Source organism: Calidris pugnax, unplaced genomic scaffold, assembly GCF_001431845.1.
Source record: "Calidris pugnax isolate Ruff unplaced genomic scaffold, ASM143184v1 scaffold44, whole genome shotgun sequence".
In the NCBI taxonomy this organism is placed as follows: domain Eukaryota; kingdom Metazoa; phylum Chordata; class Aves; order Charadriiformes; family Scolopacidae; genus Calidris; species Calidris pugnax.
In genome coordinates, this window is record NW_015094506.1 from 23,106,489 (window position 1) to 23,126,781 (window position 20,293).

Below are 20,293 nucleotides of genomic sequence, written 5' to 3' on the forward strand. Positions count from 1 at the left end.
GGCCCCACGGGCCTCGGGCCCCCGCCCTGCCCCGCGGTCCCCGCCCCGCCGGCCCGGCTCGCCCCGGCCCGCCGTGCTCACCTCCGCTCTCCCACCGGACGGACAGCGCGGGGCACGCCGGGACGGGCTAGCCCCTTGGCACCCTGGGAGACGTAGTCCCGCCCCCTGCGGCGCATGGGCGTGGTCTCCGCCGCACCGCCCCGGGCACGGCGCCCCCGGCCCGCCTGCCCCCGGTTCCGCGCCTCTAACACTAGGGGTGCCGATGTAATAAACCGTGATTGGCCCGTTCCGCCCCCAAACTCCCTCCGAGATCGGGAAACGTGCTCCGTCAGCGGTGCCAGCCACTCGCTGGCTCGCAGGAAGCCCGTGGCTCTGTCCGTGGGGAGAGGGGGAGCCCAGCTTCCGTCTGCAGACGCGACGCGGAGCTCTCCCGCAAATCGCTCTGCAATATGTTGTGCGTGGCTGTCGAATCAGACTTAAAAAGCGGACTAAATGTAAATAACGACAATAACAAGATTTACAAAGTCGTTACAGTAGCCTGGCTGCTGCAGTAGCTTTTAAGGCAAAACCACGTACATCTCGTGCCCGTGGAAGTCGGGTTTTCAAAGGCATGAGGTGCACACGAGGCCCGGGACCGGAGCTCGCCGTTACCGCACAACCCTCCGAGCTCCGGGCCCGCCGATGCTCGGGAGCAGCCGTGAAGAGGATCCCAGCGAACCGGGCGTGCCGGGGGACCCACGGCCGCAACCTCACGGTAGCTGCCAGATCCCGTCTCCCACGCGTGAGACGGGTTCCCCCGGCAGCCCTCCAGGCCCGGCTGCTGCCCCGAGGGGAGAGCGGTGCGGGCTGCCCCCTCCCGGGGCCTCCCTGCCACGTCCTCCGCAGCAACGACAGCGGGGCCGCCGGGGGCTGGGGTCACGCACAGCCGGGGTTCTTCCGACCGACACCACGAGTGTCCGCGGCCACGGTAACGAGGAGAGCGGCCCACGGCACTGCCGGCTCCGGTGCGCAGGGCAGGAGCAACTACCGCCGCCCGCCGGACACGCGGCCCCCGCCGGCCCGGAACCCTGCGCCGTCGGGCGCGGGCGGAGATTGACGGCTGCCTCTTCCAATGGCGCTCTGCTCCCAGCCAATGGGCGAAGAGGCCGGCCGGGGGCGGGGCTGCCGGCGGGCGGGTGACGTGAGGCGGCGGCGCACGCGGCCTTTCCTTTTCTGCGGGCCGCGGAGGAGGCAGCACCATGAAGGCGTCGGGCACCGTGAGTGAGGGCCGGGGACGCGGGGGGCACGGACGGGACCGGGACTCGAGGCTGAGGCCGGGGCGACTGTTGGACAGGCGGCGGTGTGGGCTCGCGGTGCTGGAGAGCAGCCTCCGCGCCCCAGCGGCCCTGCCCAGGCCTTGAGAAAGGCGAGCGGCCAACATGGCGGCGGCGCCGCTCCCGCAGGACGCGTGAGGAGGCCGCGCCGCCCCTGGGTGGGGGCCGTGGTCGGCTGGCGGCACAGCTGGGCCCGCGGGGCGATCCGCCTGGGCCGATGGGCTTTCTCTTCGCCTTCCCCCCAGTTACTTTGCTCTCGCCGTGGTGCCTTCCGCGGGGTGGGCCTGTAGTGGGGCGAGATGAGGCTGGCGCGGAGGGGCTCACGCTGCGGGCGGCCTGTCTTTGCTCTTCCTCCAGCTGCGGGAGTACAAGGTGGTCGGGCGATGCCTCCCCACGCCGAAATGCACGACCCCTCCTCTCTACCGCATGCGGATCTTCGCTCCGAACCATGTTGTGGCCAAGTCCCGGTTCTGGTACTTCGTTTCTCAGCTGAAGAAGATGAAGAAGTCTTCTGGAGAGATTGTGTACTGTGGCCAGGTGCGAGATTAAAAACCTTTAAAAAAAAAAAAAAAAGCGGGAGATGTGAAAGGAATTGCAGCTGGTATATGTAGAAGGAATTTATGTGAAGTGTTGTTATTGATGAGGAGGTTAAAATTCTACAGTTGCTGTGAAACTGAGTGACAATTTTTTCTCAAAGTAGCAGTATTTGTCTAAAAAAAAAACTTAAATACCAGTACTTCTGAGCTAGGAACTGTTCCATTAGTAGTGCAGCTGTCTGATTCTTAGCTTGCTTCATTGTGGAATATGCATTTTAAGAGCCTTTTAGACATTCGTAATCCTTGTAAAGTAGATATTTGTATCCTTACACTCTTCTATCTTGGTGCTTGAAGGACATTCTTTTGAGCTGAAGTCTTGTATTTTCTTTCCACACTGAATTAGTAAAACTCATAACTCTCTATTACCAAGACTTGAATGTACCTGTGTTGGTGTAAGGAATCACAGAATCAAAGAGAGCAAATAGTTGGTTTTGATAATAAAACTTAGCACAGTGGTTTCATTAGAGCTGTAAAATATTCATTCGTAAACTTAAAAAATGCTGATGGTATATTGTCCCTAACAGCTTTTTCACTCTTGTATAATTCCAGGTGTATGAGAAGTCCCCTCTGCGGGTAAAAAACTTTGGCATCTGGTTGCGCTATGATTCTCGTAGCGGAACTCACAACATGTACAGGGAGTACAGGGATTTGACCACGGCTGGTGCTGTCACTCAGTGCTGTAAGTACATGTAACTGAGGTATAAAATGGTAGGACCAGAATGTAAGCACAAAATTAAATCTCAAACTGGGCAGCAGCATAAAGTGTGCTGACTTGATCCATAAGATAACTGAAACACTGGAAAAATGAAGTGGAGAGTTCCCGGAGAAGTCCACAGGTGTTTATGTATGAACTATGAGGTATCTTATTCGTTGCCACTATTTATAGGGTTACTGTAGCTGAAAATTTTCCCACTTCATCTTGGTGCCACTTTCTACGATTGTAGGAATGAGTTTTGCTATACAGACTGAGAGTTTCTTCACCTTTTAGGTGCTGTATATATTCTTTGCATTATATTTATTTGTTTAAAATAATTGAGTATATCTTTCCAGCTCCTGTGGAGAGAATATTTCAGATATCCAGTAGAACATACTAGCACCTGTCCTTTGGAGAGCAAGTGAAAAAACAAAACAAAATACACAGGGGAAAAAAGACAAATGTCAGTGTTGCTCCAAGATCTCATTGCCTCAGTTCAGGGAGCATTAAAGGCTGTCCTGATTTCAGTCTGTTATGTGAAGTACAGACCATTTGTGTAGCTGATGTTGATACTTGAATCCAGCAGTGTTATAAACTCTACTGAATGCACATAAAAACCCAAAGAATATTGTTCTTAATAATGATATTCTTGCAATGTGTGCAGATATTAAATGTATCTTGTCGCCTTTCAAAAGCTGACGTGCTGTTGAAAGTGAAATTTAAGGTTCTACATTAACTTAAAATAATTCCTGTTAATTAGCTTGCTGAAGGACTGCTTAAGATACCCAAGTGCTTAATTTGACTTTGATAACTTTATGTTCAAGAATACTTTTTACAAGTAAGTTTTTAATAGGTATGTTAGATCTTCATGGCAAACATTGTAAGTACAATAGTATTTCAACAGGTGTATCTCATGGAACTAGCTATGGACATTGTGATTTTAAGTCAGTGATTTTCACTGCCACAAGGAGGAATTTTCAGGTTGTCCATGTACAGATGGCTTCCTCCTGTTCTGAAAGCCTGATTGTGTGGGCTAAATATCGATTCATGTTTCTATCAGTTGTCAATTTTAAGAAAAGATAATTTCAAAGCCTATCTTTATTTGGCACCTTCCTTTTGGAAGGGAATTGTTTTTGAAGTTCTTGTGTCTTTCCAGTAATCATATTTCAGTCTTGATTCTGAATCACTTCTTTCTTGTGCAACACTTGAAGTGGTCCCTCGTAGATTACTTACATACATTTTTAGCTTCCTGAAACCAGGCAAGACAAATAAGATGGCACTTTCTTGGAGGAGTGTGGTTATGAGTTCCAGAAAGAACTTGCTGCTGCGTGTTGGCTCTGTGATATTTCTGCCATTGCTTTAGATACTAAAACCCGTGTGATGAAGTAGAGTTGATCAGAAATTTCAAAAGTTGTAGATGGTACTATGAACTTAGCCTGAAAAGATGGGAGTAAGATTTTTGAACTGAAAATGTCTTTAAGATTTATCTTTAATGAATTCTCTTGTTACAGACCGTGATATGGGAGCCCGCCATCGTGCCCGTGCTCACTCTATTCAGATCATGAAAGTTGAGCAGATCGCTGCTAGCAAGTGCCGTAGACCAGCAGTCAAGCAGTTCCATGTAAGTGAAGTAGCGCTGCAGAGCCTGGTGGGTCCCAGTCTCACACTGGACTGGAAGGGGGGAGCTCTCTTGTCTGGTACAGGTTTGCTTTGCAGGCAAAAATAGGGAGGGAACCAAACCTGCATGCAGAGGTTCACAGTTCTTTCAAAAAGAAGTCCAAAACTAAGGCGTCTGTTAGCTCCTATACTCATATCTAATCTGTGGACGCATTACTTCTCTAAACATAAGTTAGCAGTTCAATATAGCTTAGGTATTTACTGCAAATATTTTCTGTGTTTCATCTGATACCTCCATTAACATAGAAGTATTTTTCTTGCAGGATTCTAAAATCAAGTTCCCTCTGCCACACAGAGTTCTGCGTCGCCAGCACAAGCCACGTTTCACCACCAAGAGACCAAATACTTTCTTTTAAATACGAAAACGTGCTATCAACTCTGTGTTGTAATAAAGGTCTTATGTGAACCTTTGACTCCCAGTTGTCTCTTGGAAACTGTCTCCTGGATTTGTAGGAGTTACCATTGCTACTCTTTATTTTCTGTAAGCTATTGGCAGCCTACTGTTGACAGCTATAATTGCCTGGAAATGGGTGAATGTTTCGGGTGCTGACTTAAATTACCAAAACATCTCATCAATAGACTGACATTTCAATAACCAGCTTTCCAGGTCAGAGTAAGTCTGTTGTCGAGCAGCAATAAAATCCTACATTCATTTTGTCCCTTAGGCATGCTAAGTAAATACAGTTGAATTCAGGAAGAAGGCAGCTTTTTCTACTCTACAACATAATGCCACAGTGAAAAACTGTGTTGCAGACACTCTGTAGTTTAGGTGTGAAGCAGCCTTTTTCATTAACCTTAAGGTGTTTTTTATGTCCAATGCCTTTTTTGAAATTACAGTGTGGTTTGAGTGTTTCCTGGACAAGAGGTAGGCAGCTTGTTTAATTAGTGTATGGGTTCTGCCCAGGGTTAGAGAACTGATGCTGTGTTTTGTCTAGATGTCAGTGTAAAACCATAGAGTTGTGAGTAGAGTGCAGGCAAATGCTGTCCTGAGAGGAAGCAGAATGTTGTAGTTTTAGGGTCCCTGTAGAGCTGCAACTCAGCCAGGTGTGGAGCTGCCTGTTGATTTAAAGTGAGATCCTTGCTCAGTGCAAGGCAGGCAGCTGTTCTGCAGGAGTGGGACCAGTTGGTGCTGCTGTAGCAGCCCCACTTCCATGGCCTTGTGCCCCTGGGGCTCAGCTCTGTGCCACTCCTTGCTGCCTCCGCAGTGAATCAGCTCAGGGAGCTGGTCTGTGTAAAACATGATCTGAAAAAAAGGGGATTAACTTCATAGAAGCATAGAATGGTTAGAGTTGGAAGGAACCTTAAAGATCATTGAGTTCCAAGCCACATCCCACTAGACCAGGTTGCTCAAAGCCCTGGACTTAAACACTCCAGGGATGGGGCATCTACAACTTCCCTGGGTGACCTGTTTCAGTGTCTCACCACCCCCACAGTAAAGAATTTCCTTCCTGATCCTTACATTATGGGCTCCAGTGCTGGATGCAGTGCTCCAGGTGGGGTCTCAGGAGAGCAAAGTAGAAGGGGAAAATCACCTCCCTCAACCTGCTGGCCATGCTTTCAGTGTGGTTGGCTTTCCGGGCTGTGAGCCCATGTTGCTGGTTCATGTCGAGCTTCTCATCCACCGACACCCCCAAGTCCTTCTCCTCAGGGCTGCTCTCAGTCCATCCTCCTCCCAGCCTGAGTGTGTGCTTGGGATTGCCCTGGTTGAGCCTCATGAGGTTTGCACAGGCAAGTCACCATCTCCCAGCTGCATGGAAGGAGAAACTATAAACACAAAATGCTTGGAAAACTTGGAGGATCCCACGGGATTCCCAAGGGGTGGGAGCGAGACCTTGTATTTTGGAACCTTTAAAGTAAAAGCACAATTTAGCACGAAAACGGGCTTCAGATTTAAGTTCCTCATCCGTCCCGGTTGTGCGGCGGTGCCGCCGTGCCGCCCCACAGCTCACCGCACTGCCAGACGGAGCCCTCCTCACCAGGCCGCACGCCTCCCGCGCACCGCACCCGCCCGGCCGTTAAACCGGCGGCGCGAGGCCACTACCCCCCGCCACGTGACGCCGGGGCAGCTTCCGCCTCCCTTGTCACGTGACCAGGGCAGGCGCGCGTGTTGGGGAGGCGGCGCGAGCTCCTTCCCTCACGCGGCCGCGGCGCCGGACCCGGAAGTAACGGCCGTTGCGGAGGCGGCGGCGGCGGCGGCGCCGGGCGGGATGGGGGAGTCGATCCCCCTGGGGGCGCCGGTGCCAGTGGAGCAGGCCGTGCTGGAGACCTTCTTCTCTCACCTGGGCATCTTCTCCTATGACAAGGCCAAGGACAACGTGGAGAAGGAGCGGGAGGCCAACAAGAGCGCGGGGGCCAGCTGGCTGGCCCTGCTGGCCGGGCTGGCCCACCTGGCCGCCGCCGAGAAGGCCTACCACAGCATGACCTTCCTGGGCCAAAAGCTAGGTACCTCGCGGATCCCCCCGATCCCTCTCCGCTCCCTCGCGCCCCCCTCACCCCCGCGATCGCTGCCGGGGGGTGCAACTCTCCCGGGCCCCTCCTGGGCTGCCCTGGGTGTCGGCAGCGCGGCAGGGAACGGGCGGCCGCCGCAGCCCTGTGAGGTGATCTATCGCCCCGTAGTTACACAGTGCGAGGTGCCTGAGGACCCCGGCCCCGGTAGGCTACGTGTCTGCCCGCCCTGAAACGCAGGTGCTGGGGCTGCAAGGGGCCGTGGGCACACTGAGAAACCGGCGGTGCCGCTCGGGCCGCCCCTACAGAGTAAATGAGAGAGCAGGTGCCGCGCAGTAGCTGTGCAAATCGGTGCACCCCTTTATTGGCTGGTGGGCTGCCTGCCCCCCGTTCCCAAGGTTTAGCCAGAAGCATTTCTGTGCTGGGATGCTCTGGCTGAGCTTCTGCTAAAGGTGAGCCCAGTGAGGTAACCAAAGGGTTAAAGCTTTTTCACGTCACAGTTCCAGGGCCTAACATTAACGTTAGAGCTGCATATGTGTTAAGTACATGTGTAAGTACTCTGGGCTGGAGAGAGCCTCCTGAAAGTTGTTCATGCAGACTCTGCAGGATCTCAGGAAGTTTTGGCCACAGTCTCAGCCACTTCTTGCTCTCTCAGTACGTGAATAGAAAAAAATCCCAAACCGGCACAGGATGAGCTGTCATCATGTTGCCCTCTGGGCAAAGCTGCTTATTTTCTCTTTGAACTTCAGACTGGCATGGAAAATGGTCAGGGGATATGAGTCTGACGTGTAATACAGTAAAGCATCAAGAAAATTCTGCTTTGGTGTTAAAGCAGTGACTTGGAACTATTTTATAATAAAATCTTTACAGACAAAGCTGTCTATAAGGCTGACTTTAAAAAGGGAAATTGGTGCTTGCAGAAAGGACAAAATTGACAACAGAAAGGACAAAGTTTTGTTTGTTTATATATTTAATGAACAGCAACGATAGAGGATTCTTCATGCTGCTCATCACGTGGGGGCAACTCTTGCCTTAGGAAGGTAGCTGTTTCACTGCGATAACCAATTCTCTGCCTTTCTGCCACAAATTACTCAGGTCGCTTTTGAATGTTATATGTATAAAATTGATGTGTGAAGGAGTATCCACCATTGCAAAATTTATAAGCAGTTTCAAAGTTTAACCTAAATTTGGAATCTCTTTAAAAGCTCCGCAGATTCAGTCCCTGTGGTCCTTTTGCCACTGCAGCTCTTGAGTGCCAAAGCAGCCCATAAGGCCATCTGTAAATAGAAATTAAGAAATTATACACCTTTGTGCAGTCTTTTGATAGCGTCAAAGTTAAATATCTTTTACCTTGATCCACTACTTTTGTCTTTTTTTCTTTTTTAAATTCCTCATAGTGTTGTGCAGGTAGAGAGGAGTACTGACTTTCCTCCCCTCATTCCCCTTAGGTTTAGTTGTGGATTAACCTGCACTGTGGTCTCACTGAGATAAACTATGATTGCTTTCCTTTTGAATTCTGGTTTATATTAAAATTGTGTAGGGACTTGAAACATTTGATTTGTACACAAAAAATGGCACATGATTGCTTTGCAAATTTGAGTGCTTTATGATTGAAAAGGTATTGTTAGGGGAATTCTCTTGAAAAGATGTAGAGTTATTAATAGCAGTGGAGCCTATTAAAATTTCATGACTTGATTCTTCTGACTTCCACAGATAACAGTATTTCCAGGTCATGTATCATAGTAGCAAATTTAACTGAATGCTTGTTTTCTGAAAGGTCACGCCATAACTGAGGTAGATGTGAGAGAGCTGAAGTTTTGCAGCAGTCACTGGCTGCTGAGACAGGAATTTGGACAAGTGTAACTTGCATGAAGTTACATGAAGTGTTTCTGAGTATATCCTATGTGTAATTCTGTTACTTGCAGAATAATACACTGAAGTTTGTTTCTTGATTTTAAAGAATACTGCAATCAAACAACACTTAAAAACACCTAGGGAAAACCAAGCGTGGTTATATACAGTTTTCCAGTATTGCTGTCTATCTTTGCTATCCCTGGATTTTGGTAATACCTCCATATTTATCTAAACAGGTGGTCAGTCATTCTTCAGCCGAAAGGACTCCATCCGAACCATCTACACATCTCTGCATAATGAGCTGAAGAAGGTGGTGGCGACGGGTCGCAATGCACTAGGAGGAACAGCTCCTCACTTGGAAGAGCTGCTTTCTCACCTGTCTGAACAGCTCTGTTTTTTTGTTCAGGCTCGGATGGAAATTGCTGACTTCTATGAAAAAATGTACACGCTCAGCACCCAAAAGTTCATTAACTCTGAGGAACTGGTAAACATTTTGGAATCCATCTTAAAGAAATACAGCTCAAGGTCAGTGTTTATTTGCTGGCAGTAAGTACTCAGACATATGATCTGTAACAAACGATGTTGAGGTTCAAAGCAAGCTTAAAGACTTTACTGTCCTTTGCTGAGCAGCCCGGCCCCTTGGATGAATTCATGCATGAAGTCAGTGTAGGTCAGCGGCATGCATGAAGTCTCAAAATGTGAGAAGAAAAATAAAAAAAGGGCAAGTGTTTCTACTCATCATTTTCTAGGAGCCATCTTCCCTTTTCCTTAATTAATACTCAGCATGTTCATATTCAGCAGAGAGGAAGAGCCATTTTCCTTATAGAAGGTGCAAAACTTGTTGCGCTTTTTCATTGGTAGTCGAGAAGAAACGACTTAATTCCGTATGGACTTCAGTAAAATTGATATGTAAATAAAACAGATATTTGTGTGACAGTTTTATTTTTAGACTAGAATATACATCTGCTTAATTCTAAAAGCTACACCATGGCTATCTGGTCTACCTAGCAGGGTTTCACGGTGCCCTGTTACCACTTCTCTTGAGAGGTATTGGAGCCAGTAGAAGGAGCACCTCTGAGTCTTTGGTCCTTGCCGTTATGGTTTCTTGAAATAGTTCCAGTTACAAGAATCCCAGGATGTTTGTAAATGACTGTGGGATAGGTGTTTCACATATAACACACGAGCCTTGAAAGTGATGGTAGTTTAAAAAAGAGAATTTTTTAATGCTTGTCAACAGACTCAAATTCTAGCTCTTTTTTTTTTTCTTGTTTTCCTTAAAAAAAAGAAAAAAGATAGCCATTGTAGAAAGTTAACTTTCAAACGTAGTTGAATTTTTAAAAATCTGTTAGTGAAATGATGTCTAAGACATTTGGGGAGAATGTTCTGAGGTCTTATTTTTTTCAGGTAGGATTTTAAAGTGTACATTAGGAAAAATCAAAATAATTCAGTGCTGCTTTCTGACATTCCAAATCTAAGCACTGTAGCCAACTCCCTTATTCTTTTTAGGAATAAGTTACACAAATTGCTACATAATTTTGCTATTTGAAAATCAGAACTAGTCTATGTGACTTTTACTAGTGATTTTTTTTTTTTAATTCTTTGTTTGTGAACCCTTACAATCTCAGGGCTGTCAGTGTGATGAAAAATGAAACTTACGTATTTTTTCCTTGGAGCAATAAATACTGAAGTGAGGTAAATTTTCTTTTTTTGCAAAGTTGGTTTATGTGGTACGCTAACCATCACCATCTGCTCTGGGCATGCGCATAATCAACAGCACTGTTAAAAATCTGGAAATCAAAACTGATTCTTTGACAAAGTGACTGAAGACTGTTATATATGAAGTGTTTTACTATGCTATTTAAGTAAATTTCAGTACTTCTAAGGCATTATTATAACCTCTTTTAAAAAAATAAGCAGTATCTCCCTGGGAAAAATACTGATGACCTTGCTTTGGGTTAATGAGCGATTTCTAAGATAAAAATGTTCTGAGATGATGCTAGAGGTAGTTCAGCAGCTGCTGTGTAGTACTCCCTAGCCATGTACTGAATATTTCTGAAAAAAGTGGGGATAATAGTAACTTTTAGTCCTTCCTTTAGTTTCTTCGTATGTCTGACCAGTTTCTGGGGGCTGTTACATTGATGTGTGCTAGCTGGAAGGCATTTCTCGTTTACAGTCTATTGTCCCTCTTGGGCGAAAGGTCAATTAAACTTGTCCTTACCCAGTCTCTTCCCTCTGTGAATATATTCTTCACTTGCAGTGGAGGATGTGTGCCATTATTTCAGCCAACTTTGCTAAGGTCAGACAGGGTATCCATTCTGTAGATAGGTTCTGGTCTTGGTTTCTTTCCTTTACATCTAAAAATAGCTGATCAGATAATGTAGAGCAAACAACTGCTTGCTGGTAAAAGAGTGACAGAATTAATTGCCTGTCAACAGTAAAGTCATATTGTCAGTATCTGAAAAATCATTAACTCTTGAACAGTTTAAAGCTATTTTGTTACTACTTATTGCTTACTTGTATACAGCCAATGCTAGATATTTTTCTGATGTTTTGTTTTCCTGTGGAATACAGCTGAAGTAACCTTTCCTAAATTTTTTAACTGTTAGTTTGGTCGGGAACTTAAATGAAATCATTAAAACAGCATCAGAAGCAGGATCCTTTAAAAGCTTAGAATAAATTGAATAAGTAAATAGTAAACCTATTTTGATGTAATTATTTTTAGCATTAAATGCTTTTCATTTATCAGCATTTTGTAAATGCACGCATATATGCAGGAACTATGGAAGGAAATAAAAATTGTAGAAGAATGAGGCTTCTTCATAGTCTGCAAAACAAAATTATAGTATCCCTCTGCTTTTGAGAATGATTAGGGAAAAAAATCATATTTCCAATGTATTTTCAAGTTCTTAACCCTCTGGCTTATTGAAATATTGTAAAAATCTGTCTGGCTTAGGTGTTGCTGAGCTCAGTCAGATGCTTCTGTGTTATGAAAGTTAATTGCAGCAGATATACTGAGTACATAACCTGTTAGTCTACTCTGAAACCATATCAAGCTTCTCAGCTGATGTGTGTATTTTTGGATTAAAACAGTTTAGCAAATCCTGCTGTGCAGTGAAACATGAAAATAGCTATGAGCCATGAAGCAAAATAGAACTGGGAAGCCATACATCATATTGTTAATCCAGGAGACTTGGTAGGGCTGCATTAGTGTGAATCTTTTAATTGCTTTTAGGGTTGAAAAGTAACCTTCTGGGTCTGACTGCAGGTGTGTTGAAGCCACTGTGCTAAGTGTGCACTTGATGGGACTATCTGGAACAAATAGTGTTGTATAATGATTTTTATCCCCCATCTAATACATGTCAACAAAACTTTTTCTGCTGAATACTAAAACCATTGGAAATACATTATGTTGACTATTAGCAGAATATTGGTTTTAATTGATTCTTGTTTGTTCAAAGAAATGTAAATATGCTCTGGACTTCTCAGCACACCAAAGTAGCCAGTAATCACTGTGTCTCTACTGTAGCAGGTGGACATGATGGTTGCTGACGTGTACTGTGTACAGAAGGTGGCTGGTCACCCAACCTAGCCTGTTTGCAGAACATGGGGCATCAACTGATTTATGATGTTCAGCATTTCACTTCCTTCAAATAAATTTGGATTTGCATCTTAATAGCAAATTCTTTCAAGATATCTTTTCCGTTCGGCCAGTCACAAGTGGTGTTCCTTGGGGCTTAGTGTTGGGACCATTTCTGTTTAACAGCTTTATCGATGAGCTTGATAAGGACATAGTGTATCATCAGTAAGTTCACAAGTTAAGCGTGAGTGTTGGTCTGCATGAGGATAGGGAGGCTCTACAGAGAGACTTGGATAGATTGGATCAATGGGCCAATGTTAACGGTATGAGCTTCAACAAGGCCAAGTGCCAGGTGCTGCACTTGGGCCACAACAACCCCGTGCATCGCTCCAGGCTTGGGAAAGCTGCCTGGCAGAAAAGGACCTGGGGATTCTAATTGAGAAGCGGCTGAATATGAGCCTTAGAAATAGTGTGACCAGCACTGGTGGGACCACACCTTGAGTGTTGTGTCCAGTTTTGGGCACCTCAATACAAGAGAGATATCGAGGTGCTGGAGTGAGTGCAGAGGAGGGCAACAAAGCTGGTGAAGGGCTTGAAGCATAAATATTGTGAAGAGCGACTGAGGGAGATGGGACTGTTTGGTTTGAGGATGAGGAGGCTGAGGGGAGACCTCACCACTCTCTACAACTACTTGAAAGGACACTGTAGAGAGGTTGGTACCTGGTTCTCACAGGCAGTTAGCGATAGAATGAGAGGGAATGGCTTCAAGCTGCAACAGGGTAGGTTTAGACTGGACATCAAGAAACAATTCTTCACAGAAAGAGTGGTCAGACACTGGAATAGGCTGCCCAGGGAGGTGGTTGAGTCACCATCCCTGAATGTGTTTAAGAGTCCTTTATATGCGGTGTTGGGGGATATGGTATAGGGGAGAACTTCGTAGAGTAGGGTTGATGATTGGACTCAATCATCCCAAGGGTCTTTTCCAACCTGAATGATTCTATGTATTGTGGCTGTCAAAAAAAGGAGATACTTAAAAATAGTGCTAAAATTGTCAGACAATTTTCACAAGCCTAAGAATGAATATTTTGGCAGGAGCTTGATGGAAAGTCAAAGAAAAAATAGTGAAGGGAGAGGGGATGACAAGCTTAAAATTCTCATTCTCTCTTCTGGTCCACAACAAAATTAAAAGCTTTGATTTTGAACCAAGTATTTCCAAAATTGATTGTATGTACTGTACCCTGAAAGCTGAGGCTAGAAACGTTCAGACAAAGTGAAAGACTACATGAGCTGCTAAAGGTTGGAAGTATTCTTTGTTTTAAAGTAAATAACAAGACCCAGGGTATTTTTCTGAATTTCTGAAGTGAGGGGATAAATTGTTCTTTACTTAAGTGGAAACCTCATCAAGTCTTGCTCTGAACTATTGGTTATTCTTTGTTGAGGACCTCCTTAAGAGTTCTAAATGCCTATTAGAGAACACGTTTATTAAAAAGGTCACTTCTGTCTTTGCTGAAGACTCATTGTACTTTCTAAAGTTAAGTATTTAGCTTCTGTAACTGGAACAGTTTTGCACAGTTTGAATTAAGTATGTATTTATCGATGATGATGCTATAATTTTACAAGTAATTTGAGTATGAAGGGAAGAGAGGTAGGCTGGATCTGCCTTCTTTTTTCTTGATGTTTAGAAAAAAATAAAACGAGAAAGCTATAGACCGGATCTATAAAATTGCATGTCTTAGAGATTTACTCTAATACTTGGATCACTCTTGTGAATAAGGTATGCAGTGGCACTTCTACTTGGTAGATGAGGTAGCTTGTTTTTGTGGTTTTTTAAAACACCTGTTAAATTGAGAGCTGATCTTGATCTGAATTTTTAGTGAGAGAGAAATTGTTTGTTACAGTGTTTTCATTGTGATAATGATGAAATCCTGTCAAATTGCTTTTACTACACCAAAATTTGAAGTTTGAAACCTGGTTCATTGGTAAATACAGTTAATCATGGTTCTACTGACTAATTTTCCATCACAATTTTATTGTGAATTAAAAAATAAAAAAGCTCAGCTTGGCTCCCTCATAGCTTCTAGCTTCCCTGTACAAACAGCAAGTTTCTAGCATAATTCCTTTGATTTATTTTAATGTTTTACTGCTATTCCAGGACTATCAAGACATATTTTACCACCAGAAGAGATTTTAAATTGGAGCAAAACCATCTGAATTTAAAGAGAAATGGTGTTACTGTAGTTCATAGGTCAAGATAAACAGTGATTCTTCTTGAACTGATCAAATATCACTCCCTTGCTTTGATAGAGAAATGTCTGGCAGGTGGTTTTGTCAAATGGGAAGTGCTCTATGTTCATTAAAATATTTGCCCTATTTATGTTAAAAGAATTGTTTTTAAAATTAACAAGATTTTTTTTTGTTGTTTATACTTTACTCTGATGTTTGGTCTTCTGTCTGTGAACTGACAAATACTATGTTATTATTTCACTGTTGTGTACAGCAGTTCTCATGTCTTGACTAACGTTATGTTTTCTAGATTTCATCATCCAATCCTCAGTCCTCTTGAAAGCAGTTTCCAGCTGGAAGTAGATGTCCTTGCACATCTCTTAAAGGCTCAGGCTCAGATCTCAGAGTGGAAGTTCCTTCCATCCCTGGTCAACTTGCACAGTGCTCATACAAAACTACAGACTTGGGGCCAAATATTTGAAAAACAGCGAGAGACCAAGAAACATCTCTTTGGAGGGCAGTCTCAGAAGGCTGTACAACCTCCACACCTCTTCCTCTGGCTGATGAAGCTCAAAAACATTCTCCTTGCAAAGTTTAGCTTTTACTTCCACGAGGCCCTTAGTCGACAAACAACAGCATCTGAAATGAAAACTTTGACTGCTAAAACAAATCCTGATTACTTTGGGAAAATTTCCAGCTTCATCCGGAAGTATGATGCCGTCAACGTTTCCTTAATTTTTGACAATCGTGGATCAGAGAGTTTTCAGGGACATGGTTATCATCACCCCCATTCTTACAGGGAAGCCCCCAAAGGAGTGGATCAGTACCCTGCAGTGGTGTCTCTGCCCAGCGACAGACCCGTTATGCACTGGCCCAATGTAATCATGATTATGACTGATAGAACCTCTGACCTCAACAGTTTGGAGAAGGTTGTTCACTTCTACGACGACAAAGTCCAAAGCACATACTTTCTGACTCGCCCCGAACCTCACTTTACTATTGTAGTTATTTTTGAGTCCAAGAAGTCAGAAAGGGACTACCATTTTATTTCTTTTCTCAATGAAATTTCACATTCCCTTAAGAACTCCAAAGCTTTTGCAAGCTTGAAACCTGGATCCAAAGGGTAAAATGCAAACTACTTATAAGTTGTCAAGGCAGTATGTCAGCCTTGGGGGAGCTGTAGCTTTCAAGTATTACATAAATTCCTGATTTTCAGAGTCTAATTAAAAAGGAACCCTTATTTTTAATGTTATAAATTCCTTTTTTTTTTTAAGCTAACTGACACTTGAAAAGTATTTTTGGGCAGTACTCAGTGGGACAACTTAATTGTGGGCTGCTAAATGGCCACAGTAGGATTTTTTTGGTGTGGTTTTGAATTTTCAGTATGATTTATTTTTTTCAGTCCACAATTTTGTTGCCTGTATCAGAAAGGAATATATGCACTTTATCTTAGTCTGATCATTTACTGTCTTCTGCAGAGTTTATTGAAAATGTGATGAGGATGGAAGATACTATCTTTTCAGAAAACTGTTTCCTGACAGGAATGATTTCTGGGAACTAAACACTGATACAAATATTAAAAAAAAAAAGCGAACCTGCAAGGACACATTTTAAATAAAAATACGAGAATCACAAAAGGCGCTATTGTTAATTATAATTTAGTTTTCAAATGGTTTAAAATTATAATTGAGATCTCTGATGCTCTTTGTTAAGCACTAGTCTCTATTCTGCCATAAAGCTTTGTCATTGCTCCAGAGCACAGGCTGGGGCAGGAAAAGCTGCAGCATGGGCTGGAAGGCCAGTATGCACTGGAGTGTTGTGACGTGCCAGTCTTGGCTCAGATTAACTGAAGGAGACAAGCTGAGGCTGAGCAGGTGTTCTAGAAGGAACAGCACCATGGAAAAAGCAGCAGAAATCTTTTCGAAGTGTGCTTTTGTTTGGCTATCTTTTAAAAAAAAAAGGCACTAGGAAATCCCCTTTGTAAATGAATTATTTTCAGATTTGCTGTTAGGGTCAGCCTGGATTTGTTTTCAGGTTTTTTTATAAGTATATAGTTTTTTTCTTTCTGTTCAGTTTCAAATAATTTCACAATTAAGCCAAATCACTTTTGGAATTCGGATTTAAATATCTAGTCTATGCAGCATGTTTACCTCATTCTAAAATGTCTATTTCACCACTTACTTCTAGGCTTCAGGTTTGGAAAAAGTATGTTTTCTACTTACCCTGAAAGTGCTTTATTTTGGAAATCAATATTTCCAAATACAATAAAAGGCTTAATTTGGCTGTACCTGTAGCCTTATATTGCATGATTCTTCTGATAGTTGGCTATGCAGTTGTGCAAGCGCTTTCATGGGAATTCAGGAGGACTGGTATGGATCTGCTCTATGATGTACGTAAGCGTAGTAGAGTTAGATCCTTAGTTGACACTGAGTAGGGTATAACATAATCAGGTTTGTTTTAAAAGGGAGTTTAAGTTAAAATGCTGATTTCTGTGAAGACTGCAATAGAAAAGATACCATTGCAGATACGGCTTTTACTGATTCCCTTTCTCTCCCCCAAAAGATTATGGTAACTTGTCCTGCCCCTTGCTGCAAGTACTGATTTCTTTACAACCACGTAAGCATGTTCTGTTCTCAAAATGTAAGCCTTGACTTGCCACTTTGTGCCAAATAGAGCCTTCCGTGCTTTGCTATAATTTGATGTTAGTCTGTTGTGAATATCTGCGCTACTGCCTTTCACCTAAGATCTTATTCTGACTGCAGTGTCACTCGCAAAAGTTTAGAATCTGCTCTTTGCCCTTGGAAAATAACAGGAGTTGCAAATATACCAGCAACTGGATGGCACCTGGTTGTAACAGTGTTAGGCTCTGTGGCTTGAATTGCCCTTTTAACAGGACAAAGTTGCACATGGCAGCATTGAGAGAGTTTGTGTGCCCCCTCTGTGGGCCAGTGACCTTGTAATGACGTTGTACTACTGACTTCCTCAGCCTGAGTAACAGAAAAGAGGCTGTCGCCAGAACTGATTCCCAGTCTTCAGCAGTGTAATAAAGTGGTGTACAAATTCTGTCTGCCTCTGCAATATTTCCCTCTCATTAGCTCTCTGTGGGAAAGGGGTGAGGAGACCAGGGAAGAGAGCGTGTGCGATACAGACTCCTCCTTGCTTATTTCTGAGTTGCTGAGGTCACATTAGAAGAGGTGAAAGAGAAATCTCCTGACTTTTGGAGAACAGTGGTTTTTACCAGTTGTTGAAGTGGCTGGAGGCTGTCCCCAGTGGTTTTTATGGGGAAAGGAAAAAGGAGGCAACTGTTCAACAGACCTGGTGGTTCACTTCATGCTCCTGCCATGGTTTTTGGCAAGCGTGGGCTCTGGGAATGCGGATGGGATGCTTGGTCATGTTTCTGGGCAGAAGCGGGTGAAACTTGCTTTACCCCTTATCAGTGCTGGGGTGGTTTGCTGCAGTTTTCTTCAAAGGATCTCAGGGAAGAGGCCAGAGGAGCCATCTGACTCACGGGTAAGAATTTCTGAATATTTAGGTTGATGAAGAACTGAAGAGAGCCATAACCAGTGCTCTAGTGGAGTGGAGTGAGAAGGGAGGAAATGAAAGAGATGTCAGACAGATGGTGGGAGAGGAGAGAGACACTTTTGTGGAGCTGTCTCTGGGTTTCAGAGTCCTGTCTGTGGGGCTTTCATTTTAAGATCTCAGCCTTAAATTAATTATAAGGTGGGGAGCAGAAAATCCAGGCCGTAGGAAGTGGCTTGGATGGAAACTGCAGGGGTGAAGCTGAAGAGCAGTAACCACTAGAATCAATAGCAAATAGTTTTGCAGAGTGCTTTGACCAAAAACAAAGTGTGTGTGTGGGTGTGAGTATGTGTGATGAATGAATATTTATAGATTTGTTAGCCCTGTGCAGTTACGGCACAGTTTGGTGCTTTGATGAGTTTGTTTTAAACGACACATGAGGTAATGGGGAGACTGGAGTTATCTACGATGTAAAATTGCCTAGGCCAGTAATGAAAACCTGCATAATTAAGGGGGTTGGTGGGAACATGTCTGTGGAGCAAGTAAAGATGACTAGAAACTCAGTAACTGGAAAAAAAATATTCCATACTAACTTCAGTAGTGGAAAGATTGATCAGTCTCTTTACTGTAAGAACTGGAGGAAAGCTGCACTTTTTGCTGAGCTGGGTGATATCCCACCTGCCAGCTTCTCTCCACCCATTTAGCTAAGCAAGATTGAATGTACTAATGTACTTTAAGAGTCTTGTATAAATGACTGCTTTAAATGCAAGGTGTAGAGATGTTTATGGTAACATAATGAAAGCCACTGCTTCCAGACACACATTAGAGTTTTTAAAACAGGTACTGAGATTTGATATTCTTGGTACCACTCAGATTGCTTAGAATAGCAGTGTGGAAGCTTATCTGTAGCAGATTTCATATACCTCATCACTTACTTGAGTCCATGAGGATTTTGGCAGAACATTTAATTTAGTATCCTTTGCCTGGAATGTGAATTTGACGGCAAATGTATTCTCAGATCTCTTACATATTTTATATTTATGTCTTGTAAGCTGTTTTCTTTCACATGCAGTGTTCAGGTTTTTTCCTTGAATAAAACATCTTTCCTTTTCCCCCCTCTGTGCATGAAGACAACACAGGGAATGGAAACTACTAATATATTTTGTATTGTGTGGCAAAGGACTGCACTATATGCATAATGCACATCTATAGTCAGGTTTTAATGATCTAAAAGCAACGTAAATTCTTGATATTTATTTGACTACTAACACTCAGTGTTTATCTAATTCACTTATTAAAAAAAAAAAAAGTCTTCACTATAAGTGGAAATTATTTTATCTCCCAGTTAATTATTGCTCTGGTCCATATATGGGTCTTTCGAGACACTTGTGATCATTCTAGTGGTTGTTCTTTGTTTGATATCAGTTATCTGAGGATTTCTTGTGTATGTGTCTCGGATACCTGCTGCCTTTTACTGCACTGGGTCCTCACCTTCTCGTAACCATGCTTTGCTTAAAAAAAAAATCAGCAATCTGCCCCTCATCTTGCAGTAGGAAGAGTGTGGCACGGCATGGCTGGTCCTGGGCTCGTGGGTGGCTCTGCGATTGCTTCCAGAAGGGCTGGCACTAAACTGACTAGCTTGGCTGAAACTTTGGTATTTCTGCCCTATTTTCTCCGGAATTCCCGTTTTCAGATTCCCGGAGACATGGGCCAGCCCTGCCCAGGTGGATGCAGCTGAGGCCAAGCACTGCTTGTCTGCTCGGGCTCTGCCTCAGCCTCAACAGTTGGTGTCCTGCCTGCTGGGGACAACTGTTGTGCTGCTCAGCAGGGGTGGCCTCCTGGCTGCAACTGTGCAAAGGCAGGAGCTGCTTGTGGGAAAAGCAGGAGAGGCTCTGGAAACGCAGATGCTGACAACAGACAACAATAGTGTAATGCTTTGCAGAGCAGGCACACAAGATAAAGAAGCCAAATGCAAGATGGAATTGGACTTGGATTTCCTTTTCCTGTTAGTGAAGGATTGATTTAAAGATAAAGTATCCTTTGGAGGATAAAGGTAGTGGATTCTTTTGCCATGAAATTGTTTAACTGCTTGATCATTTTCCTCCAGGAACTGCCTCTTTTCCTCTCCTGTGCATGTGTGCTTTCAACACATTGCCTGACTTATTTTTTAATTGCTATGGAGCTTTTTTGGGAGAATTTGCCTGTTTGAGTTCCATTATCTCCTAACTTTCCACTCAGTGTTGCCGCTGCTGGGTTTAGGGTAGAGTAACAGAGCTCTCCACCTTCCAGCTGGGACCTGACCGTGCCCCAGTAAGAACAGCAAAGTGCAGAAGAGCAGGGGAGTCACTGCCAGATGGGCTGGGGCAGGGGACAGCTCTGGGACAGGCAGGCAGGG

The 20,293-nt window shown here is 44.1% G+C and overlaps 3 protein-coding genes across 3 annotated transcripts in view; 2 read left to right on the plus strand and 1 right to left on the minus strand.

Moving 5' to 3' along the window:
- Nucleotides 1-163, minus strand: part of XPOT (exportin, tRNA) — a 38,237-nt gene extending 38,074 nt beyond the window's left edge. The window contains exon 1 of the mRNA XM_014964085.1: nt 82-163. The gene's annotated coding sequence lies outside the window, so the exon portion shown is untranslated. The remainder of the gene's footprint in view (nt 1-81) is intronic.
- Nucleotides 164-1,132: 969 nt separating this feature from the next.
- On the plus strand, nt 1,133-4,693 carry RPL18A (ribosomal protein L18a). The gene is made up of 5 exons (XM_014964255.1): nt 1,133-1,256; nt 1,671-1,850; nt 2,459-2,588; nt 4,115-4,224; nt 4,544-4,693. Exons 1-5 carry the CDS (start codon nt 1,239-1,241, stop codon nt 4,634-4,636), a joined length of 531 nt encoding a protein of 176 aa, XP_014819741.1. The 5' UTR covers nt 1,133-1,238; the 3' UTR covers nt 4,637-4,693.
- Nucleotides 4,694-6,392: 1,699 nt separating this feature from the next.
- LOC106901456 (chromosome unknown open reading frame, human C12orf66) lies at nt 6,393-17,442 on the plus strand. The gene is made up of 3 exons (XM_014964235.1): nt 6,393-6,722; nt 8,816-9,104; nt 14,690-17,442. The coding sequence occupies exons 1-3, from the start codon at nt 6,488-6,490 to the stop codon at nt 15,504-15,506; spliced, it is 1,341 nt and encodes a 446-aa protein (XP_014819721.1). The 5' UTR covers nt 6,393-6,487; the 3' UTR covers nt 15,507-17,442.
- Nucleotides 17,443-20,293: the final 2,851 nt, after the last annotated feature.